General features: G+C 39.4%; 1 protein-coding gene across 3 annotated transcripts in view; it reads left to right on the forward strand.

Moving 5' to 3' along the window:
• LOC140874762 (potassium transporter 4-like) overlaps positions 1-26,066 on the forward strand; it is a 29,639-nt gene extending 3,573 nt beyond the window's left edge. For 2 of the 3 annotated variants that reach the window (XM_073278146.1, XM_073278145.1), the window contains 4 exons: positions 22,899-22,951; positions 23,367-23,481; positions 23,577-23,831; positions 24,758-26,066. In XM_073278146.1, coding sequence (XP_073134247.1) covers positions 22,899-22,951; positions 23,367-23,481; positions 23,577-23,831; positions 24,758-25,845 — 1,511 coding nt within the window. In that variant the 3' untranslated portion in view covers positions 25,846-26,066. The remainder of the gene's footprint in view (positions 1-22,898; positions 22,952-23,366; positions 23,482-23,576; positions 23,832-24,757) is intronic. The other variant, XM_073278147.1, reaches the window with a different exon arrangement.
• Positions 26,067-26,927: the final 861 nt, after the last annotated feature.

A 26,927-nucleotide genomic window follows, 5' to 3' on the forward strand; every position in this document is an offset into this window, starting at 1 on the left:
AATGATCGCCAGACAAGAAAGAAAAATGACTCAAAAGGGGAGGTGGTCCGGCAAGAAAGGTTTGTTATGGGGCCTTTTCTGGTTTTACATCGGCAGTTTGAGTTGTTCATAAGATGTACCAAGAAGATAACACAGTCAATGAACGAAGGCAACGAGAACTGAATACACAGTTAGAAAAGATATCTTAAACATCTCTAAGTTGCAAACTGAGACGAAGGAAAGCAACAGTAGTAATTGAGGGGCCTCTGAACCAGCAATATCCGGACAATCTTGGAGTTGATGTGGAGATGGGCATTCCTACCTGAACACGAAGTTGGATTTCGTCCATTATGACGGGCAGTTGGATCCACTGGGATGGCTAAATTGGTGTGAGTTTTCCTTTTAAAACCTACACACACCTAAAACAAGTTTGGTTGGCTTTTGTTTTGGATAGTGTTATGAGACGGGTAATGAGTTTGGTGGAAATTGAGGCTCGTTTTAGGAGTGAATCTCACTAGCTAATTGTCTGATTCTATGCTCATCAAAGAGAAAAATCACAATCTCTTGCAATATTTTTTTGGGTTGGACTCAAGCTGTTATTAAATTGCAAATTTTCCATTACACATCAAAATAGTTCCTTCAGTGTCACTTCCGCTTGGGGAATCCAGTTTGTTCTCAAACTCAAAAGAGGCTGGAGTCCTTTTAAAATTGATAGCCAAGATTATATCCCTTGGCTTTGAACTTTCCATGTGTGAATCTTCTGTAGTGATTTATTTGGATTCCATCGGGCCAAGCATTTTTTGCCCATTATATCACCTCCCCTGGCGAATTGTGTTTGTTCACAAACCCCCGGAAGAGGGATATTGTGATGACAAGCTGGAGGCACTTGGATTTATTTAAGGATATATGTTTTTGTTGGAGCAATTCCAAGATTAAACAAAAGGATGCATTGGTATTTCAAAGTTAGAACACCAGTTACTTTCATTCCCATTTGAGGAACCATGTTCACCCTCAAACCCTTTCTTGGTTTGCTCCGGTATTGTTGGTGTTGAAAAATATCCACGCCAAGCCATCCCAATGGTTTCAATTGGTTGTCTTACCGGGACAAATTGAGCTTCCGAATTTTTAGGTACATAGGAATGACCATCATTGCTGCCATTCTATCCTCTGAAACCCTTGTCAGTGGTGCCTTATTGATTGCTGCTATCTTTTCCTTTATCTCGTTCTTTCAAGCACATAGTTGACCATTTGGATATATCCTCCAACTAATCATGAAGTGCTTGTTTTCGTTTGTCAGCGGATGCCTTGTCCTCTTGATACATTTTCACGAAGGCCTTGAAATGTTGCCGAAATATGTGGAAATCCGTGACACCTGTCTGGTACCAATATGTTATGGCCCTGATTTTTGGTTCACATTGTTGGGTGGTTATTGGGTTCATTAGTGGAAACTAAGGATTGTTTTTGTAGAGAACATCACTATCTCGTAGAATGTTCAAGTCTTGTTAAAGAGAACCTGAAGATCTCTTGCATCCTTTTTTTTTATGAACTTAAGTTGTTTTATTCCAAATCATCCTTATGGTGGTTAGCGTTGTAGGATTTGGGATTGTCATGGGTGACCCCGAAGACTACGAAGGAATTGTTCGCAGCAGATTTGGGGAGCAATCTGGGCAAAAGGGGGAGAATTCTTTGGGCAGCCATAACTCATTGTATTTGCTGGTTCGTTTGGCTAGAAAGAAATAGGAGGATTTTTGAGGAAGAAGAGGCTCCGAGGGAAGAGATTTGGGATAAAATTAAGTTGAGAGTAGCAGCTTGGTTACATAATTCACCTCTCTTGGAATCGTTCTCAGTTTCAGAGTTGTATAGGGATTGGAGTTTGGTTTTCATATAGTACTTTCCTAGATCTTGTATAGTGAATTTAGTGGACCACTGTTCCATCTTCCTATGTAACTATTACTAAGTTTTAATATTATATTTGTTTCTTATCAAAAAAAAAAAAATCTTGATAATTAAGTCACATAAGAATCTAACTAACAAGGTGATAGGAGTCTAGAGTCCTACGGAAATTGATAATTAAGATTCTATCATGGCCTTGAACTTCCCATGTGTGAATCTTCTGTGGGTGATTTCTTTGGATTGTGTTAAGTCAACGTTTTTTGGCCCATCACAGCTTCTTTCAACCTTGAAGCAAACGGATAGTTGTGCTTTTGGAAATTGGATGTAACTGACCCAGAATGCAGTGGAAAATGTAAAGAGGAATACTCTTTTTTATTCAAGCTATATCTTTTGATACACGAGTACACGCATATATACAACTCTAATAATCTAATAAAATAAAATCTATCTATTCTAGGAAGAAAATAAATATATTCTAGGAAAGATTACAAATGACTAATTACATATTATATTTCTAAACATAAAGACAAATTATTAGGAGCAATTCTGGAAGAATCTAATCCAATCTTTTGAATTTCTCAACACTCCCCCTCAAGCTGGTTGGTAAAGATCCGTCATTCCCAGCTTGTCTAAAATATTCTAGAATGTAGGATTAGAGAGTCCCTTAGTGAAGATATCTGTAAGTTGGCCACCTTTTGGAACACAAGGAGTACAAATTAGTCCACTGTCAAGTTTCTCCTTTATGAAATGTCTATCCACTGTCAAGATATTCTTGAGTTGTTTTAGTGATGGATAATAAATTTACAGAAAGTTTGGGGACATGTAACACGTCTTTAAGAGTGAATGAAGAAGAAAGAACCACCGTTCCTTGACTAGCAACTGTGATTAATGAACCATCAACTACTTTGATTTTTCTATTGCTAGAACATGGCTGATAGGTGGTGAAACAACTTGCAGAAATGTGCCATGTGATCTGTTGCACCCGAGTCAATGACCCAGGTGACAGTATTGCATTTGTTTGAGGCACTAAAGGCACAAGAATTTTGGATTTTACCATTCTGAGCAAGATAGCATGATCCAGAAGGCTTCTCAAGTGTGTTGAGGAAGTTTCTTAGCCTTTCAATTTCCTCTGTGTTGAACCCTCCATTCTCAGTAATTTGTTGATCACGAACTAGTCCTTCCATATTAGTGTGATGTGCTTGGCCTTTTACTTGATTTCCTCTATATCCTCCACCTTGGCTCATTGATGGGGGTTTTCCATGAAGTTTCCAGCAATTTTCGTTTGTGCCCCTTTTTTTTGCAATAATTGCACCACAGTGTTCATTTTTCTTTGCTTCAGCAACATTTAGGGTTTCACTTGGAGTTTTCTTTTCTGTGATCATCATAGCAGACCCTTGTGGATTGGAACTTGGCATTTCTAACATCACAATCCTCCTTCCTTCTTCTGCCCTTATGAGAGAGAAGGCTTCATTGAGCGATGGCAGTGCATCCCTTCCAAGGATTTGGACTCTAACTTGGTCAAATTCCATGTTAAGTCCTGCAAAAAAACTCAAAATTCTCTCTTTCCACATATTGTTTAAGAGTTACAGCATCCTCGCTGCATATATGGTCCACACACCTCTGGTGTCATCGAATTCCAAAGCCATGACATAATCATAGAGTCTTCTTCTTCCCAAACAATGAACTTGGGATCCTTAGGGTTTGGAGACTCGCCTAACAAGTGGCTAATCTTCCCCTTGCCTTTCAGAAATGTCTTCACAATTTGAGACCATTTCATGTAATTTCTCTCATCCAGTCTGTACGAGACTTGTACATTTTGAAACTCCCCAAAAGTTTGATTGCTTTGATTTTCAGAGTTAACAGCAACGGTTTCTTTGCGTATAGTTTCAAATGTTTCAGACATGATGAAGATAGATAAAAAATGTATGAAGGAAATTGAAGGGACGGCTGATATTGTTTAGGCAGTGAGCAGATCAGAAAAAAGTTTGTAGGAACCCTAACCTGTCTTTGGTACCATAAAGAGTAATACTCTTTTTTATTTCTCACGCTATATCTTTTGATACACAAGTACACGCATATATACAACTCTAATAATCTATCCTAGGAATAATATAAAATCTATTCTAGGAAGGAAATAAATATATTCTAGGAAAGATTACAGATGACTAATTACATATTATATTTCTAAACATAAAGACAAATTATTAGGAGCAATTCTGGAAGAATCTAATCCAATCTTTTGAATTTCTCAACAAAATGTTCAATACTCAATGCATCTTGCGCTTTGGCCATTGTATATATACACAGCAATAAATTAGGGGAGCTGGAATGCCAGACCATAGTTAAGAGCTCGTTATCGATTTGGGTAGTTAGTTGTATCTATTAGGAGGTTCTAGCCTAACCCCACTTCCTCAATTTGTTTTTGTTATATTATATGAACCGGTAGTGATATTCCGAACCCCCCTCCCATGACCAATTTTTTTCTCTAGAAAAAAGAATAAATTAGGAGAGCTGTCCAAATTGTGCCAAACTGGAACAGTGGAGGACTACCAAAGGCGATTTGAGCAATAACAGCAAGGGCAAGTAAATTGTTCACTGTGTTGATGATCGGTTAACTCGTGCCCGGAAACGCAGCGGAAATATTAAAAATTTTTAACAAAAGAGATCCGAGCACTTGTGTAGCATTCAAAATCAAACAACCATAGGGTGTTTAGAAGTTTTACCTATCAATCTCAAAGATTGATTTATGGCTTCAACCAAGTTGATAAACAACTAGGCTCTTGAAGTGGTAGATACTATCTACAAGCTTCCAAAAGCACACCTTGGTCAAAATGGATTCAACACTTCAAGCCTTCGAATTAGGTCCACGACTAGACGATCTAGATCCGCTCTAAATATGCACTAGAATATTTAGAGAATTTTGCATTGAGATTTTCCTTTTATTCTTCCTCAAAAATGAAAGAAAACTTGGAGAATATTTCTTGGGAAAGTGTTCGGCCACTTCCTCTTAGAATTGGAATTGTAATTTGTGTATATATTATTCATAATAATATATTAAAGGTAAAGGATTAAATTGATACAATTAAACCATGCATGGAAAAGTGCAAAACTTGCATGAAAAATTGCAACCCTTGTTCCAACCCTTCAAATTCCATCACACATATATATATAACATGAATATATATATATATATATATATATTTCGAAAATATATATATAATAAATATAGATACATGTTTTGAACTTATTTAATTAAACATTAAACTTAATCCCAATTAAGTTTAAATAATTAATTAAATCTAACTTGAACTCATTCAAGTCCACTAGTATATAATTATTCAACACTATATTAATTTGAGCTCTACAAGACTCAATAATGTTTAATTAATTCAACACTTGAATTAATTTAATTATTTGTACATTACAAAGTCTACCAGTGTTAAATTAATTCAACTCTTGAATTAATTAATTAAGTTCAAAATAATAGTTTAGAAAATCAACATTTTCACAAACTAATTATTTTAAGTCAACTTTTAATCTTGGAACACATTCATAAATTAAAAGTTATTTTTCTGTTCATTCTCCAATTTAGAAGTCAAACTTCTAATTTATTTTACTTATAAACTTCTTTATAAGTTGTTCAACACATTGAACTAATTTTAATCTCAATGTGATCTAGAAAGCTAGTACTTGTGTGACCCTCAATGGTTCATTGATACAACTAGCAATGGGTTCACATCTCCATGTGATTCGGGATCAACAAGTCCCTTATATGAGCATACCCTAAATAGCTCCATTCTTATTGATCAACTCTTTGATAATAAGAACGCCAGAAAACTCAAGTCTGATAGTACCCAACCAGTCATGTGAAACGTCTAGCAGCATCGCTTACATGACTCCCTAGGTATCAAATGATAGTGCCTGCAAGAACCAATCAATTATGGTTAGCGTACAGTACGGTCCTTTCAACTCATATATCCCGACCGATTCGACAACCATTGGTTTATCGAGAGTTGTCATTGAATCGATAACTATATGTCATGCCGTAGTTGCATCGAAGGTGTAATTCAAGAAACCCCTTTCTTAATTACCACCTACTCTGATCAGAGATTTCAAGCTACGTATGCATGAGATCACATAGGATATTCATACCCATAGGTATGTGGTGAATCCCCGACTACAATGCATCGACTCCTATATGTTTTGTCACAACACCCAACATTGCCACCTGATGACCCCAGTTGAGTCGGTAAACAAGTCAAAGTGAAGCACTAGCATATAGAGTCTCCATGTTGTCCCGGGTCATAAGGACTAATGGTGTACAACCATAAACTAGGACTTCTCGACTCGATAAATGAGAACCACTTGGAAAGTCCTTTAGGGAGGGTTGTTCAGTGCACTCTAAAAGGAGCACCTATTTGCATGCTTGGACATCTCCATGTCTCCTACCAATGAAACATGGTACTCACATCGCAAATACTAGTCTCAAGCTCGAGCGGCCTTTATCCTTCTTTATGACGGCTGAATCGACTAGGAACAGTTTAGAATATACAGTATTCCAAATATGAGTTTCATGATAGTCATCACATGACCATCTCATATTCTTTCTACTATTTGTATATTTAAGGTCTTTATCTATGCAGCTTGCATGAGTATAAAGATAAAGATGTGCCAAATTAAATAATATCAAATATTATTAAAATAAAGATTGTCATACAAGAATTCTTTCAAGGACCATCGGCCAACACATTGGCTCAACGGGCACCTACTCTAACACACTGAGCATGAAGTTCATATTTTTATCAGTAGATTACAGGAGCATATTGCGGTAGAGTTTGACCTTCAATACATCTCAGGTCTAACCAGTAGTGACATGAGTCTCGCAAGGCTCTATGCGAGACGAACTGGGATTCCAAGGTGAGAAACACCAGACATCATAGCAATCCATCGTAACCACCATGCATTAATAGGTTAGACAGGGAGGAGGTAGAAGAAAGTCGACAAAGGGCTTCAAACTGTGATGAAGTTTACACCCAAGAAGCCATTGCAAGAAGCTATATTGGCTTGAAGGGGTGGATAAAGCAGCACTAGCTAGTGAGCAGAAGTAGCTTTTGTGATTGCTGAGAAACACGATTTGTAAGACGGAAGCAATGGGATGGGTATTACAATCGCCCATTCACTTAATTTTTTAGGACCCTAGTTTACTATGTATCTATTTCTTTAAACAAAATATTATCGTCAATATCAAGTGTATTTTATAAACATTGGATAAGTGCTTGGATGTGGAGAAATATTTTATATCTAGGATTTGAATTGAGTTTATCCTTGGCAGTAGAGCTTGGAAGGATTCTTTTATTTACAACTCACTTATTTGGAATAAAAAATCCATATGAAATTTCTACAAAAAAAGTTCTGTATCAAGAGATCGAGAGGTTCTCTTTATTGAACCTCGAATAAGGAAGAAAAATAGCTCGAAAGTAGAGGATATCCAACAAGAAAGGGAGCATTCTTGATATTGACTGTTCGATCCATCATCCCATAAAATTATCCATAACATATGGCCGTGACAAAAACCTATTGATTTCAGGAAAAAATATTCAGTAAACCAAATAAACAAATCTAACACATTTGTACATCAAATCTTTATGCAATGATAACTCAAAAGAGAGAACAATTCTTAGTGTATGATGTTTATCACCATCATTTCTTAGAAAATCAATTATTACAGTGACGATTTATAAGAACAATGAACGTAGAAATCAAATGTGATATCAATAAAATCTTTAATAGAATTTCGCATAACATATATCAGTTCCTGCAAACAAACTAGCCACTAAACATTATTAAAAGCCTAAATCAAACAAATAAAATAAGTATTAAAGGGATAAGGTTACAATTGGATATTTTTCCAACATGACCGTAAGTTACTTCCAAAACGAAGAAATGGAAGATAAAGTTTGAAAATATGAGTGAATATGGTCTGTGCCCGACTCAAGGATCGAGTTATGGGACGGTGTATTGCTTGTTCGTTCAACTCCGTCACGTCTCTCTTTTTATTTGTTTTTCTCCCCTGCCGCCCTATTGTGTATTAACGTGAGTAATGAGTTAGAGGCTCAAATGAGAGAACCTCTCGATCTCTTTAAGTTGCTTTTGAGAATAAAAGATTGAGATTTTATGTTGCTTGAATACAACTCTGCTCCTTATGATCAAAAGTTTGAAAAAACAAACAACCAAGCTCCTATCTGCATACTATTATCCTCATGGGATAACTTATTATTTTGAAAGCAACAAATGATAAACCAAATCCTAGGAAACTCAATTTGAAAAGAACAATCCAATCACGCTGCATGATCTTCTCGTGCGTTCTTGAACTTTCCGTGTGAAACGGCTGTACACATGATTTTTGGGCTGGGCTTCGTGTGCTGTATGAGAGGCACTAACATCACTCCCCTCCTCGACTGCGTGATTGTCCTCAAACATGAACTGTACTGATCGGTCAGGCCCACCGCATCCTCCCAAGAAGCGTCTGCGGGAGAGAGCCCATCCCAATGGATTAGGAGTTGAGTGCGACCATTGATAGGCGTTTATCCAAGACGGCTTGAGGGGGCGGTCGAAAGTCTTGCTGAAAAGGTGGCAAGGGTGTGAACCGAGCAGGGTCACCTTTTAACAACTTTAAGCAGGAAACATGAAAGACAGGATGGAGACATGCTCCTTCCGGGAGCTTGAGCTTGCAAGCTACTGTCCCGATACGCCGAAGGACTTCGAATGGGCCAAAGAAACATGGAGAAAGCTTCTGTAAAAAAGAGAGAATTCTTTTTTATTTCAGTACTACTTTTTTACATTGGATGCTACTATATTATATAATTTACAATACAAATCAAATCCCAAAATTCTAGATGTAATCTATATCTATCTATAAATAAATAAATCTTGTTACCAAATAAACTGATACTATATAAAAGATAAGATTTGATTTAATTTAATCTAATTATTCTACACTCCCCCTCAAGCTTGGCTATAGATGTTGATGAGTCCAAGCTTGTGAATAAGAAATTCAAATGAATTTTCTGTCAGGCCTTTAGTTAGTAGATCAGCTAGTTGATGAGAAGTGGGAACATATTCGATGTCGATTATGCCTCCATCCAATTTTTCTTTAATGAAATGACGATCTACTTCCACATGCTTCGTTCTGTCATGATGGACAGGATTATGAGCTATACTGATGGTAGATTTGTTATCACAGTATAGTTTCATGGGGCTTTCAAATCCGATTCTCAATTCTTCCATCACCCTCTTTATCCAAATGAGTTCATATATTCCATGTGACATGGCCCTATATTCAGCTTCAGCGCTGCTCCTGGCCACAACAGATTGTTTCTTGCTCCTCAATGTTACCAAATTTCCCCACAGTAATGTACAATATCCAGTTGTCGATTTTCGATCATCGATCGAACCGGCCCAATCTGCATCAGTGAATCCTTTTATTCCCCTGTCGCTGGTTTTAGTAAAGAATAAACCTTTTCCAGGTGTTTGTTTCAAATATCTCAAGATGCGATACACAGCATTGAGATGACCTTGACGTGGAGCATGCATATACTGGCTAACTAAGCTGACTCCAAATGCAATGTCCGGCCTTGTATGTGAAAGATAAATAAGTCTTCCCACAAGGCGTTGATACTTTCCCTTGTCAACTGGCTCACCTTCCAGCATCTTCTCTTTATTACCAAGTTCAATTGAGGTCTTACTTGGTTTGCTTCCCAGCATGCCTGTCTCTTCCAGAAGATCTAAGGTGTATTTCCTTTGAGAAACGGAAATTCCATTCTTGCTCCTTGCTATCTCCATCCCTAAGAAATACTTTAATGCTCCAAGATCTTTGACTTCAAACTCTTTTGCCATCATTTGTTTGATTTTGTTCATTTCTTCACTATCATCTTCGGTGATAATAATATCATCAACATACACAATGATAACAGTGATCCTTCCTTTCTCAGAATGTCTCATAAACAGTGTGTGATCAGCCTGTCCCTGTTTGTACCCAAATCTCTTGATAGCCTTTGAAAACCTGTCAAACCAAGCTCTAGGAGACTGCTTTAAACCATAGAGAGATTTGTTAAGTTTACAAACAATTTCTCTTCCTAGATTCTCCGTAAACCCCGGAGGTTGACACATATAGACTTCCTCTTCCAACTCACCATTCAAGAATGCATTTTTAATATCGAATTGATGCAGAGGCCAATCAAGATTGACTGCTAAAGAGAGAAGAATTCGAACCGTATTGAGTTTGGCAACAGGAGCAAAAGTCTCATTATAGTCAATCCCAAAGGTTTGTGTAAAGCCTTTGGCCACCAGTCGGGCTTTATACCTTTCCACTGAGCCATCCGCCCTATATTTTAGAGTGAAAACCCATTTACTGCCCACTGCACACTTGCCCTGTGGTAATTTCACCAAGTCCCATGTGTTATTTTTCTTAAGGGCATCCATCTCTTCTAGAACAGCATTTTTCCACTCCGGAACAATCAATGCCTCCTCAATAGACCTGGGAATAGATACACTAGATAGATTTGAAGTAAAAGCACGAAATGGAGGTGACAGTTTTGAGTAGGAGACAAACTGGGAGATAGGGTGTTGGGTACAAGACCTTACACCTTTTCTAACAGCTATGGGCAAGTCTAGATCAAGAATGGAATTGGATATACCTGGTTCTTTGGGAGGTTCCACTACCGGGTCATTTGTTTGACTGAGTGGGATCCATGACTTCTTTTTCAAACTGAGGTTTTTTCTTGCGAGAGTAGACTTGTAGTTTTTGCTGTCTAGGAACATGTCTTTGCTCTGTGTGACTAGGAGAGGGGCTGGAAGGGCTGCTGGGCAAACTGGGTACGCTGCTGGACGAACTGGTAGGGCTGAGAGGAGGGCTGCTGGATGAAGAGTTAGTTGAGTTGAAATTGGGCAGTGGACTGATATGTACAGAATCAGTGGGTAAAGGTATATCCAAAACATCCCAGAAGCCAGATTCACTCTTGTTTTCCCCCTGAATCGCAGCAGATGAGAAATAAGGAGTATTTTCAAAGAAAGTAACATCACACGAGACATACATTTTTCTGGTTTGAGGACAATAACACCTATAACCCTTTTGTGTTGGAGAATATCCAACAAAAACAGTTTTGACAGCCCTAGGATCAAGCTTGCTTTGACCTTGGTTATGGAGATGGACAAAAGCTGTACACCCAAAGGTTTTTAGAGGAATATCATGGGGTTTAAACACGTGAGTATAGTGCTTCTTGAGAACAGACAAAGGAGTGTTGAACTTTAGAGGGCGACTAGGTAGGCGATTTATTAAGTAGGCGGAAGTTAAGATAGCATCCCCCCACAAATATTTTGGAATGTTCATTGTAAACATAAGGGCCCGGGAAATTTCTAACAAGTGCCTATTCTTTCTTTCCGACACTCCATTTTGTTGTGGAGTATCAACACAAGAGCTTTGGTGTATGATCCCATGCTGTGATAAATACTCACCAAGACTGGAATTAAAGTATTCCTTCCCATTATCTGTTCTTAGTATTCGAATTTGGGCTTGAAATTGGGTTTGTACCATTTTATGGAAAATTTTGAATGTGCGAGAAGTTTCAGATTTATCTTGAAGCAAAAAAACCCAAGTGACTCTCGTGTGATCATCGATAAATGTGAGAAACCATTTTTTTCCACCTGAGGTGGTGACTTTGGAAGGTCCCCATACATCGCTATGGATTAAAGAAAAAGTTGTTGATGGTACATATGGTTTTGGGGAAAAAGTGGTGCGAGTTTGTTTTGCAAGTTGACAAATTTCACAATCAAGTGACTCAAGCTCTTTATTACTGAACAAATAAGGAAATTGATGTCTTAAATAAGAAAAACTTGGATGACCAAGTCTACGATGCCACAAAATAAGTTCTCGACTCCTAGACACAGAAAAAGACACATTATTAGACTCGAACTTCTGTCTACTCTTTGTTGGATCATTCTCGAAGTAATAAAGGCCGTCATGAACCCTAGCACTGCCAATCATCTTCCCCGATAGTAGGTCCTGAAATTGACATGAAGAAGACATGAATTTGGCAACACAGTTACTGTCTCGAGTCAATTTATTAACTGAAATCAGATTGCATTTCAATGCAGGAACATGGAAGGCTGCTAACAGAACCAAAGTTGAGGATAATCTTATGTTACCAATTCCAGCAACGCCTGTCCTAGAACCATCAGCCAGTATAACAGTAGTGGGACGTGTGCAAGGAATATAGGTACAAAAGATATTTAAACAACCTGTCATATGGTCTGATGCCCCTGAATCAATGATCCAAGGATCCAGAGAGAAATATGAGGATTTTTGGACAGAGAAATTTTTACCAGAATGAGCAATTGAACATGAGCTAACACTGGGATTGACCGAAGATTGATTGAGCAGTTTGCAAAGTTGTTCAATCTGCTCTTTAGTCAAGGACATAGAAGTAGCATCTGATTTGCCATCGGCAAATTTGGTCTTGTACACCTTGCTGTCCTTTTTCTTTTTAGGCTGCCAGTTCGCAGGTTTCCCATGGAGGTCCCAACATGTATCCCTGGTATGTCCAGGATAATGACAATGGTCACACAGCGGACGATTACTTGACTTTTGGTCGGGATTATACTTCCCAAAGGATGTGGGCTTGTGTGAAACAAGGGCAGAACCTTCTGGTATAGATGTAACAACCGAAACATCAACAAGCATGACTTTTCGGCGAGTTTCTTCCCGTTGAACCTCAGCGAATGCATCTTCAGCCGAGGGAAAGGGCTCTCGGGCCACCACCCGACCGCGTACTTCATCCAAGTCGCAATTAAGCCTCGCAAGAAAATCAAATACTCTTTCCTTCTCGATGTTTTTCCTCTGTTTGACACTGCAGTCCACACAGATTGACTCTTCCTCTAAGAAAAGGTCGAGTTCTTGCCAGAGGTCTTGAAGATCCGAGAAGTATTGAGTGACAGACTTTGAATCCTGCTTCATTTCTTTGAGTTTAGAACGGAGCTCAAAGATCTGAGAAGCATTACCAAAGTCCGAATACATACGTCGGGCTGCGTCCCATACTTCTTTGGCCGTCTTGAACCAGAGATATCGTCGGCTAATTTGAGGCTCCATTGAATTTATGAGCCAAACAAGAACCATCGAATTCTCGACCAACCATGTTTTGTATGAAGAATCGGTGGATTTGGGAGTTGGTAATTCACCGGTGATGTACCCCAATTTTCCCCTGCCACAAATCACAATTTTTACTGATTGTGCCCACTGGAGATAATTTTTTCCATCTAGTTTGTGGCTTGTAATTGAAGAGGATGAGTGATCGTTCCCCAAAAAGGTTGTGATGGGAGTGAGGGTTTTTCCGGCCGTGGAATCGGCAGAATCAGTACTGTCTTTCAAAGGGGAAGAATCGGATTTGGCCATTTTGTAACCTTAGGCTTTGATACCATGTAAAAAAGAGAGAATTCTTTTTTATTTCAGTACTACTTTTTTACATTGGATGCTACTATATTATATAATTTACAATACAAATCAAATCCCAAGATTCTAGATGTAATCTATATCTATCTATAAATAAATAAATCTTGTTACCAAATAAACTGATACTATATAAAAGATAAGATTTGATTTAATTTAATCTAAATATTCTACATTATTGCATCTGACTACTAAACTCAATTGACGGTAGGGCTGCAGTTTCAGAAGCACCATGTCCCCTTCCTGGAAGTTGACGTCACGGTGAGAAGTGTCATAAGTTCCTTCATTTTCGCTTGTGCTTGAAGATGCCGGTCGCGCAGATTGCTTAAGACCTGGTCACGCTGCTAAAGTTCAATGTCAGCTGAGGCCAGGCCGAGAGACTAGGGCAGTATGTGAGCAAGCTGGGGGGCGGATAACCGTACACTACCTCAAACGGTGTAGCACGGAGGGACGAGTGGAAGCTGGTATTGTAACAAAATTCAGCCCACGGAAGCCATTCAATCATTTATTTGGGTAATCGCTAGTGAAGCAACGGAGGTACATTACTACAATTCGGTGAACTACCTCGGTTTGGTCATCAGATTGTGGGTGATAGGCAGAAGTAAAGCAAAGCTTGAAGCCGCTGAGTCGAAACAGTTCTCGCCAGAAGGCACTGGTGAAAGTGGCATCACGGTCACTTAACATTGATTCTGGCAACCCATGTAATTTGAAGATATTTTCAAAGAATGTACGAGCGATTTTTACCGCCGTGTAGGGGTGCGAGACAGGCAAAAAATGTATATTTGGAGAACCTATCCACAACCACCAATAACATGTTTTTACTATGGGAAGATGGAAGCCCTACAAAATCGAGGTAAATGTCCGTCCAGATGTGGTTTGGAATGGGTAAGGGCTGGAGGAGGCCATCTGGTTTCAAACTTTCCACCTTATTTTTCTGACATATCGGGCAAGGAGCAATGAAATCCAGAACAAGCTTTTTCATAGATGCCCAATAAAAAATCATGGGATAAGCGGTGAAGTGTCTTTTGATATCCTTCATGACAATTGTTATGGATCAGTCTAATCAGTGGCTCTATTAAGGAAGACGCAGCTAGAATAAAAATGCGACCTTTAAAAAGAAGCAAGTTGTCTTAACAGTCCATAAACTGGTGGGATCCGCTCTCGTTGTAGGAGGCATTGGACTTCTTCCGAGGAGGATTGCTCTTGGCGGATTTCATCCAGAAAATTCCATTGAGGCGAAGAAATGGCATTGCATGTGGGCACACTCTCCCCTTGGCGTGACAAGGCATCCGCCACGACATTAGATTTCCCTGGTTTGTACTCGTCCACAAAATCATAACCTTACAACTTGCTGATCCAATGTTGTTGTGGCGAGGTGGTGATACGCTGATCCAATAAATATTTGAGGCTATAATGATCCGTACGGACCACAAAAAAATTACCCCAAAATAGGAATGCCAGTGTTTGATGGCCTTAGTGAGACCGATCAATTCGCGTTCATAGGCAAGAAGTTTTTGATGCCTAGAAGAAAGGGAACGACTGAAGTAAGCAATAGGTTGTCCCTGCTGTTGAAGGACAGCCCCCAAATCAATATCTGAAGCGTCACACTCGACATAAAGGGAGAAGAAAAATCTGGCAGTGCTAGGATCGGGGTAGTGGTCAATGTTTGCCTCAATTTAAGAAAAGCATCAGTAGCTTCTTGAGTCCAGATAAAACAGTTCTTGCGGAGCAAACTGGTAAGAGGTGTTGCAATAAGCTCATAATCTTGTACAAACTTTCTGTATTAGCCGGTGATGCCCAGAAAACCACGCAAGGCCCTGACCGAGGAAGGTATTGGCCATTGCACAACAGCCCGGATCTTCTCACCGTCGACTGCCACGCCATTTTTAGAAACTCGGTGGCACAAGTACGCCACTTCAGACCGGGCAAAGCAACACTTGGACTGTTTGAGAAAGAATTGTTGGTCCTGGAGAACCGCAAAACCATACGGAGATGTTTGAGGTGGTCAGCTCATGACTTGCTGTAAATAAGGATATCATCAAAAAATACAAACACAAATTTACGGAGAAACTCCCTGAAAATAGAGTTCATGGCCGCCTGGAAGGTTGACGGAGCATTAGTAAGCACAAAGGACATCACAAGGAATTCAAGTGTCCATGGTGTGTGCGGAAGGCTGTCATCTTTACGGACTCCGAGTCCATCAAAATTTGGTGATATCCTGTCCGGAGGTCAAGTTTGGAGAAGAATTGAGCCCCATGAGTCTGTCGAGTAATTAGGATTTGATAGGATTTAATTTAAACTAGGATTTTATATTATTGGTAAGATAGGATATTTCCCAGATTTGTTGGGATTTGATTTTATTCAGTTGTTCTATATAAATTGTACTAATCTATATCCTTTTGATCAAGAAATAAGAGAATACGTTCTCCATCAATGTTTCCATAGTTTTCTACATGGTATCAAAGCCTAGGAATCGACCATGAATTTTAAAGAGCCATGGTCGGCGCCGGTTCTAGTGGTGACAGTGGTACAACCCAGTCTACTGTCGCTTCCTCAGATTCTTCCTTTCAAATAACGATCCACCAATTGAATGGGAAGAATTACCTGGAGTGGGCACAATCAGTCCGACTAATGATTGATGGCAAAGGCAAACTAGGGTTTGTGACCGGCGAAGCGAAAGGCCCGAGTTCAACTGACTCAAAATACAAACAATGGCGCTCAGAGAACTCGTTGGTCACAGCATGGTTAATAAACTCTATGGAGCCAGCAATCAACAAGCCTTTCATGTTCCTACCCACGGCCCATGATGTCTGGAAGGCTGTCCAAGAGACGTACTCCGATTCTGAAAATTACTCCCAATTGTACGAGGTAAATACTCGTATGTGGCAGATGAAACAAGGCAATAAGGATGTCACAACTTACTACACCGAGTTAATGGTTCTATGGCAAGAACTGGATCTTCTCGATGTCGATGAATGGGAGAGTAGCAAGGATTGTACACGATACAAGACAAAAGTGGACTGCCACAGAATGTTTGTCTTCCTTGCAGGGTTAAACAAGGAACTGGATGAGGTTCGAGGCCGTATACTTGGGCGAAAACCTCTGCCCAGCCTTCGAGAAGTGTTTTCCGAGGTCCGCCGAGAAGAAACTCGTCGCCAAGTGATGCTGAAGCAGGTTGAACCTGTTGTAGACTCTGAAGGTTCCGCCCTCGTGAGCCGAGAAGTGGGATCTGAGGGCAGACCGTTCTGTGAGAAGTGCAAAAAACCATGGCACACTATATAGACACGTGCTGGAAAATACATGGTAAACCAGCCCATCTCAAGAAAAAGTTTGGCATCAACAGACCAGACACCAACAGATCGAACACTGGAAGTTGTGCTCTTCAAACAGGTAGTGTAGATTCTGGAACGCCCTCATCCTCCTCCGATTTCCTCCCTTTCACAAAGGATCAGTTAGAGCACCTATTCAAATTGTTTGACTCCCGCCGTGACATATCCAATCCTTCGGTTTCCTTGGCCCAGACAGGTATTTGTTCATGTGCAAATATTGCAAACTCCATTTCTAACAGCGTCTGGATTCTAGATTCAGGTGCAACAGATCATATGACGGGATCATCGCATTTTTTCTCTTCGTATGTCCCCTGCGCAGGAAATCAAAAAGTTAAAATTGCAGATGGCTCTTTTGCATCTGTTGCAGGGAAAGGAACTGTTGTTCTCTCCCCTTCTTTGACCCTTACGAATGTGCTACATGTTCCCCCTTTATCCTATAATCTTCTGTCAATTAGCAAAATCACGTTTGATCTCAATTGTCGAGTGATATTCTGGTCTTCTCATTGTGAATTTCAGGATTTGGCCTCGGGGACGATGATTGGCAATGCTAGACAGGATGGTGGCCTATACTCTCTTGCTGCCCAATCCTTCCTTGGAAGACCTGCTCCGAACAAGTGTCTCAACTCTGATTCCCATTCTAGTGTGAATGATATTTTTTTATGGCATAGTCGGTTAGGTCATCAAAACTTTTTTTATTTGAAAAGGATGTTTCCCAAGCTATTTATCAATAAAAATATTTCTACTTTGCATTGTGAATTTTGTGAGCTAGGCAAACATCATCGTTCTAATTTTCCATCTCAACCTTATAAAAGGTCGGCACCATTTCACATGATTCACAGTGACGTTTGGGGTCCATGCAAAGTAAAAACTATTTCCGATAAAAGGTGGTTTTTATCCTTCATTGATGATCATTCCCGGATGACTTGGGTATTCCTTTTGAAAGATAAGTCTGATGCGGGAATCACTTTTCAAAATTTTTTCAAAATGGTTCAAACTCAATTCCACACTAGGATCCAAATTTTTCGGACTGACAATGGGGGAGAATACTTTAATAATGTGCTAGGACATTTTTTTTCAAGAGCAAGGGATTATTCACCAAAGTTCTTGTCCTCATACACCTCAACAAAATGGTGTGGCTGAACGAAAAAACAAACATCTTCTTGAAGTTGCTCGAGCAATTAGTTTTGCAACTAATGTTCCGAAGTATCTTTGGGGAGAGGCAGTTTTGACAGCCACCTATTTGATAAATAGACAACCCTCTAGGATTTTGAATTTTCAATCCCCATGAATGTTTTTAATAAAAACTTTCCCAACACGCGTCTTATAACCAAAATTCCTTTGAAAATATTTGGTAGTCTAGCATTTGTTCATAACTTTGATTCTAGCATCTCTAAACTAGACCCAAAGGCTCGAAAATGTATTTTTGTTGGTTATCCTGCAAACCAACGGGGCTACAAGTGCTTTGACCCTGCTGCAAAAAGATTTTTTATCTCTATGGATGTTACTTTCTTTGAAGGTCAGTCTTTCTACTCCTCTCATCTTCAGGGGGAGTCCACAGTCAGTGAAGATGACCGACCACTTAACAAATTCTGATTTTACTATAGCTTTGGAAAATTCCGATCATTTTGACACAACAGAGGAGACAAGTGAGAAACAGTTCAAAGGGTTAGTTTATACAAGGAGGAAGGGCACACAGAAAGAGGGAGAACCTGTCATGCAACAGTGTCATGAGTCAACTCATGAGCCTGATCATGAAAATCAGAATGAGATCTCAACAACTTCTGAAACAAACATTGATCTTCCAATTGACTTGAGAAAAGGTACTCGAACATGCACCAAACACCCTATGTCAAACTATGTATCTTATAAAAATTTGTCATCATCCTATTGTTCTTTTGTCTCCCAATTAGACACCATTAGGATTCCTAACAATGTACAGGAAGCTCTAGAGATACCTGAATGGAGAGAGGCGATTTATGAGGAGATGAGAGCTCTGGAAAAAAACTCTACCTGGGAGAAGGCTGATCTACCAAGTGGGAAGTTTGTTGTAGGGTGTAAGTGGGTTTTCTCACCAAAATACAACTCTGATGGATCTCTAGAACGTTATAAAGCACGTTTGGTTGCCAAAGGCTTCACCCAAACATATGGAATTGACTACAAAGAAACTTTCTCGCCAGTGACTAAACTCAATACAGTCCGAGTTATTCTCTCTGCTGCTGCAAATCTAGATTGGCCTCTAAATCAGTTAGATGTGAAGAATGCGTTTCTAAATGGAGATCTAGAAGAAGAAGTGTACATGGAACCACCTCCCGGATTTACAGAACTGTTTGGACCAATGGTGTGCAAGTTAAAAAAATCACTGTATGGTCTAAAGCAGTCTCCCAGAGCGTGGTTTGAAAGATTTTCAAAATTCGTGAGAAGCCAAGACTACCATCAAGGACAATCTGATCATACTCTTTTCACAAAAAGGTCCACTACTGGAAAGATTTCAGTACTAATTGTCTATGTTGATGATATAATTTTGACAGGTGATGATATAGAAGAGATAAACAGGTTAAAAAAGAGCTTGGCAAAAGAGTTTGAGATGAAAGACTTGGGAAAATTGAAATATTTTCTTGGCATGGAGGTGGCAAGGTCGAAAAAAGGAATCATGGTGTCCCAAAGAAAATATATTCTGGATCTCTTGAAGGATACTGGAATGAGTGGATGCAAACCATCAGATACTCCTATAGACTCAAATGCAAAGCTAGGAGACATAAAAAATGGCAGTCTTGTGGACACAGGGAGATACCAAAGACTGGTTGGAAGATTAATTTACCTATCTCACACACGTCCTGACATCGCTTTCACAGTAAGTATGGTTAGCCAATTTATGCATTCACCATGTGCGGAACATCTTGAAGCAGTATACCGAATTCTGCGGTATTTGAAGGGAACTCCAGGGAAGGGCTTATTCTTTGAAAAAAATGTGAAACGAGAAGTTGAAGTGTACACTGACGCTGATTGGGCAGGATCGGTTACTGATCGAAGATCAACCTCTGGGTTTTGTACATTTGTGTGGGGCAACTTGGTAACATGGAGAAGCAAAAAGCAAGGAGTAGTTGCGAGAAGCGCTGCAGAGGCAGAATTTAGGTCCATGGCACAAGGAGTGTGTGAAGTATTGTGGCTCAAACGAGTTATGGAAGATCTGAAGTTGACTCTGAACTTTCCCATCAAGCTATTTTGTGATAACAAGGCAGCCATTAGCATTGTTCACAATCTAGTTCTTCATGAGAGAACTAAGCACATCGAAATTGACAAGCATTTCATAAAAGAGAAGCTTGAAGGCGGGGTAATCTGTATTCCATTTGTTCCAATCCTATTACAAGTTGCAGATATTCTAACCAAGGGCTTATCCAAACAAACCTTTGAAGAACAAGTTCGCAAGTTGGGCATGATAGATATCTTCACACCAACTTGAGGGGGAGTGTCGAGTAATTAGATTTGATAGGATTTAATTTAAACTAGGATTTTATATTATTGGTAAGATAGGATATTTCCCAGATTTGTTGGGATTTGATTTTATTCCGTTGGTCTATATAAATTGTACTAATCTATATCCTTTTGATCAAGAAATAAGAGAATATGTTCTCCATCAATGTTTCCATAGTTTTCTACAGAGTCCTCTCGTTGAGGGACTACAGTCGATGCAAAAGCGCCACGTGTTACATTTCTTAACAAGGAGTACTCGAGAGGAGAATGGTGAATAATCCCCTTGGCGAGCATCTCCTCACACTGTTTCTCGATCTCGTCTTTCTGAGCATGTGGGTAGCGTTATGGCCGAACCACAGTTGGGTTTGTACCCGCTCTTAAGACTATACGATGGTAGAACCCGCGGTCTGGAGGTAGTCTGAATGCCTCATAAAAAATTGAGGAAAACTCAGTCAAAAGTTCCTGCAATTGGTCGGGAGGAGCCAGTGACACCGAAAAATTGTGAGCAATTAAAGGTACATCTCTTATGCCAAAGAGATCAATCATGGTCACATCCTTGGAAAAATTCATGTGCATGGCCGCAAAGTCCCAATTAATCTGTCCCAAAGTGCGGAGCCAATTGACTCTTAACACTGCACCAGTTGCCCAACCTGAGTAAGAAAAAATCCACACAAAAATACTTACCACCGAGGAGAAGGGTGATCCCAAATGAGACTCCAGTACATCCAGTCGGCGCCCATTTGCCACCATAACCGAGAGGCCTGTACGGGGACTGATAGGAAGGCCGAGGTCGGACGCCAATGAGCTATCCAAGAAACAATGAGCACTGCTCGAGTCGATAAGAATCCGAACTGAGCGGGATGCAATTTCGCCCAACAGCTGCATTGTTTGTGCCGCTTGTGAACCGGTAATGGCATGTAGGGAGATTTCAGGATTGGTATGGTCAAGAGTCAGTGGTTCGTCCTCCGCTGGTTCATCCATGGTTTCAAGCCAAAATAATTTTTTACATTGATGGCCGCGAATGTAAGGCTCATCACAGTTGAAGCAGAGACCTCAAGCACACCTATCGTCCATCTCAGCGCATGACAAGCGTTTGCGCTGAAGTGGATTCTCGCGATTTCCATGCTGGTGCTTGGTTCGTGTGGGAGGCTCCGAATTTCCGTTCACACAGCCTTGCGAGCTGCATAACAGAAGTTAAGTCCCATGGTCTTTGGATCTGGACGTCGATTGCGATATGCTCCTTCAATCCACTTACACAAATGTTGACTTCTTGGGTGCTGGTAAGTTGGCTAGCATGAGTGAGTAAATGTTCAAAGCTACGCTGATAATCTTCTACAAGACCCGTCTGCCATAATTTAGATAAATCTCCCACCTTGTCATCTTGATATGCATGGCCAAAGTGGAGTAGGCAGTGTGAATGAAATTCTTCCCAAGAGAGCTTTGGATGGTCCCGATGTAATCGCAGGAACCATGTGCATCCCCCTCGAGGTGGAGCGAGGCAGTGCCTAATCTGTCGCTGCTTGGAGTGTTTTGGAGCATAAAAAAATGGTCACAATGAGTAAGCCAAGGCAGAGGGTTTGACTTACCATCGTAGTGAGGGAAATCCAGCTTGCTGAATTTTGGAACAAAGAGATGGTTGTTTCCCGGATTGTGATGCGCAGACTTTCTGGAGGAGTTCGAGTCGTCGTGCTTATGGATGTCCTGAGGTTTTGGATCATTACGGTCATTTGACAGTGCAATGGAGAGGTCGTTGAAACGGTTGGAGAGCTCAAGTAGGCGGCGGTCACAATTGTCTTTGTCTTCTTTGTACGTTTTGAAGAATGTTTCCAACATGTGCTGAATGGCCTTGAGGTCTGCCATAACTCCTGTCTCTGGTACCAATTTGTTCTGTGCCTGACTCAAGGATCGAGTTATGGGACGGTGTACTGCTTGGTCGTTCAACTCCGTCACGTCTCTCTTTTTATTTGTTTTTCTCCCCTGCCGCCCTATTGTGTATTAACGTGAGTAATGAGTTAGAGGCTTAAATGAGAGAACCTCTCGATCTCATTCAGTTGTTTTTTAGAATAAAAGATTGAGATTTTATTCCGCTGAAGTTGCTTAAATACAACTCTGCTCCTTGTGATCGGAAGTTTTAAAAAAACAAACAACCAAGATAACAACTCCTATCTGCAGACTATTATCCTCATGGGATAACTTATTCTTTTGAAAGCAACAAATGATAAACCAAATCCTAGGAAACTTAAAGTTGAAAAGAACAATCCAATCACGCTGCATGATCTTCTCGTGATTTCTTGAACTTTCTGTGTGTGAAACGGCCGTACACACGATCTTTGGGCTGGGCTTCGTGTGCTGTATGCGAGGCCCTAACAGAATAATCAAGGAAGTGTTCAACTATTGATTTTATGAATATTCCAAGTTTTATGAAGCCTTTCAAGTCTCTATCAGCCTAAAATTCCATCTATGTTATATTCGAAGTGTTCTCTAAATAAGTTTGTTGCTTATAATTTTATTCCGTGACGTCACTCCAGAAATATAATAATATTTTTCTTGTATGTCGCACCCATCATGTACATAGCCTTACATCTTATTTTATTTCATATCTTTCATCTACAAATGAAAAGGACTGAATTACCAATGCTTTTATTTATCTGTGACAATTTAATGTTTTTTTAGTTCAATAATGATAACATAAAATCGACACGAATTAAGCTTAGTTACTGATGCAGGTACTGAGGCTATGTATGCAGATCTCGGCCATTTCACTTCATATTCAATTAGGGTAAGTCAGATTTTGTTAACATTCAAATGAGGATTTCATATTTAAATGGTGGGTAGTAGAATTCCCTAATTTGGGTAGGATGATAATAACTATAATTGAAGGTTGATACTGGGTTTTATGAGGCGAGTGCATGTCTCTTCTATTGTTGTATCTGGAGTTCTATTTTTTCCCAATCGGAAGTGATATGAATTTTGAGAAAAAATAATCGAAACTACATAATGACGGCTATTAGGGTGAATTGTTGGTTCACACAGCTCTAGTTGATGTTGATCCATAGAATTTTTGTTATATCAAGTTTTTTACTAGTGCATATTGTGGACTCCTACAGTATAAGTCATCAATCAGAGTTTTCTCCATACAAAAAAATTCCGTCCATGCTTCTTTTAACATGAATCTTTCCTTTTCATTTTTGCAGCTTGCTTTTATATGCCTTGTATATCCTTGCTTGGTTGTACAATACATGGGGCAAGCTGCTTATCTGTCAAAAAATATCTCGTCGATTCCGAATAGTTTCTATGACTCCATTCCTGGTTAGTATTGCTTCTACGGACACGATATGCCTATAAGGTTTATTGTGGTTTTCAAACTAGTCCTACTCTGCTTTTGATTTCGGCTTGTCCTGCAGGTGGTGTTTTCTGGCCTGTCTTTGTAATTGCAACCCTTGCAACTATAGTCGCCAGCCAGGCTATAATTTCTGCCACTTTCTCTATTGTTAAGCAATGTCATGCTCTTGGTTGCTTCCCACGTGTGAAGGTTGTGCATACCTCAAAGCAAATTCATGGGCAGATCTATATTCCAGAGATCAACTGGATTCTGATGATCCTTACTCTTGCTATTGCTGTTGGCTTTCAAGATACAACTACCATAGGGAATGCATATGGTAAGTTAGCTTTTTGTTTCCGTCCTTTAAATCTTTCAATTATGATCAGTGGGTAATAAGATTGTGTGTGTTGTATCTTATATCCAAGTAGCGCAATAAATGGGCGCAATAAAATTGTTTCCCATTTAACCATCATATGTTATTTTATTAGAAATTACTGATTGATATTATATGGCCAAAAGAAGCATCGTAGCTCACAAATGATTCCACCTCCGAAGTGATGAGAACCCAACAATACACTGTAAGGTTCCTGCATCGTAATCTTACCAAGTTTTCAGGGCATCTTCAACTAACACAATCACCATAATACCAACGTAGATCTCGGAAACTAGACCTATATTTTACTTGGAAAATCGACCGAATGATGTACATCATTTGTGAACCAAATTTCATCAAGATTTGAAATTATTCAGATGCCACTTCTCGAACAAATTGAAAATGATAATTCTTGTTGGGAGCCAAAATATCAAGATCTTGACAAGTTCTTTTGTTTGGTAGGAACTCAAGAATTTGCTCACAAATAGATGCAAAAAAAAAAAAAAAAAAAATCTGTTGGCATCTGTCTGAAAGTTATTCTCCCATAAATGACTCAATAGATTAAGCCTAAATAATGTAATAAATAAATTATCAGCCCGTGAACATTAATAAGGCCCAACTAATTAACTTGTTAAGTTCTTATACTTGCTAGATTAAATTAAATAATGTCACCACCTAATAATGTGGAATTTGCGTAGCTGATTCTGGAACACTTTTTAGTATTTTATCAATAACAATGCTGGATGTGGAGAATATTAAATAACAAATTTCATGTTTTCTGTTTTTATCCATTTTTATTTTAGGTTTCATTCATTTCAATAATTATCAATTTAACTTGTAACTTTTTGAATTGTGTCTTTTTCCATCATCAACATCATTTTTCGTGTCAGGCCTAGCTGTCATGTCAGTGATGTTCATCACAACTTTTCTCATGGCACTTGTCATGGTCTTTGTCTGGCAGAGAAGTATAATACTTGCAGGTGCTTTCCTTCTTTTCTTTTGGATCATCGAAGCATCTTATCTGTCAGCTGCATGCACTAAAGTTCCCCAGGGAGGATGGGTTTCACTTGTACTTGCTATCATCTTTATGTTTGTCATGTTTGTCTGGCACTATGGAACTTGGAAGAAGTACAACTTTGATTTGCATAATAAGGTTCCTCTGAAATGGATCCTTGGCCTTGGTCCAAGCCTTGGTATTGTCCGTGTGCCCGGGATAGGTCTCATATATTCTGAGCTGGCAACAGGAGTGCCCTCCATCTTCTCACACTTTGTAACAAATCTCCCCGCATTCCATAATGTTTTGGTATTCGTCTGCGTAAAGTACGTTCCAGTTCCCTATGTTTCTTCTGAGGAACGCTTCCTCATCGGACGCATCTGTCCGAGACCATATCGAATGTACCGATGCATTGTAAGATACGGGTACAAGGATTTGCAGAGAGACGACCTGCATTTTGAGGACCAGCTGATTCAGAGTATAGCAGAGTTTATTCAAATGGAAGCTATTGAGTCACAGCTCTCAAGCCCTGACTCAGTGTCTTATGACGGTAGGATGGCAGTCATAAGCTCCCGAACTCTTCAATCTGGATCAAGCCTCATCGTATCTGAGGTGGAGGAATTTGACACGAGTAATTCGGTCCAAAGCAGCAAGACTTTAACACTGCAGAGTTTGAGATCTGCATATGAAGATGAGAACCCACAGATCAGAAGGCGTCATCTGAGGTTTCAAATACCTCCAAGTCCTGGGATGGATCCTTCTGTAAGAGAAGAGCTCCTAGACTTGATCCAGGCAAAGGAAGCCGGTGTTGCGTACATCATGGGGCACTCTTATGTAAAAGCCAGGAGGTCATCATCTTTCTTGAAGAAGCTAGTTATCGACTTTGGGTACTCATTTCTGCGCAAGAATTGCAGAGGTCCGGCTGTGGCACTTCACATTCCTCATATTAGTCTTATTGAAGTCGGTATGATATATCATGTCTAGGAATTCGAACACCAAAGGAAGCAAAACAAGACCCGTGTAAAAGAGGGTGATTATTGCTCTTTGAAAAATAGCTATGCAAGCATAGGTTTTTAATAGAGTTTAGTGGAATGTACATGAAGAAACCATGTCCTTATGTTTGACTACACCTGTAATATGCTGAAGGCTATTGTTTGGAGTCCAACCTCTTCTTATATCAAGAATAATAAGTTTTTATATGTTTACTCTCTAGATCTACTATTGCTTGTGGCTTGTGGCTTGTTGCTTGTTGCTTGTTGCTTGTTGCTTGGATGGGTTGCATGAAGAAGTAAAATGAGTGACATAAAATGAAAGAAGTAACAATTAAATGTGTGCCATAAATTGTGGATCACATATGGTATATTTTAGAATTCTTTTGGTAAGATATGTAGTGAATAAACGAAGCTGACAATAGAGAGGGAAACAATTTGCAATTTCAATCGCCTAGAGAGTCTCATGCGCGAATTAGTTTGTTAGTTGCAAGTTATTACTTTAATTACTTTAAATTTTATTTAATATTAATATTTTAATGTGTTTAAAAGTTCATTTACATTTTTCAGGGGCGATGGATCCGACATAAACCTGGAGGAAAGTGGCAATAAATTGAGATTTGATACGACAATGACTTTCTTCCTTGTACTTTAAGAAAATAACAGATTTTGCAAAATTAGAAATTGAAAACATGAGTAAGAAATTTATATGATATATTTAAATTAATGGTGGATTAAAAAACAGAAGATGAAAATTTCATTAACACATATAATATGAAGAAAACGAAGAAAACTTTTGGCCGCTGAAAAGCCCCTGTTTCGGCGATGGGCGCTGGGGCACCCGAAAACTGGCACTCGGGCACTGGTCTGCTGCTTCCTTTTTGGTCATTTAGCACTTCAATCTTGTTGTAATGATCTTCAACTTGACTTCCATGCTCCCCAACTTGGTTGCCATGAATCCCAAATCCTTGTAGTCTTGATGTCAAGTCGTTATACACTTTTTGATACAGTACGAACCTTTGAAGCGCTTCAATAAACATCTTGTTTCGTCCCCTATTTATTGATCCTTGCAGCAAC

The sequence above is a fragment of the Henckelia pumila genome, chromosome 1, assembly GCF_033568475.1.
Source record: "Henckelia pumila isolate YLH828 chromosome 1, ASM3356847v2, whole genome shotgun sequence".
In the NCBI taxonomy this organism is placed as follows: Eukaryota; Viridiplantae; Streptophyta; class Magnoliopsida; order Lamiales; family Gesneriaceae; genus Henckelia; species Henckelia pumila.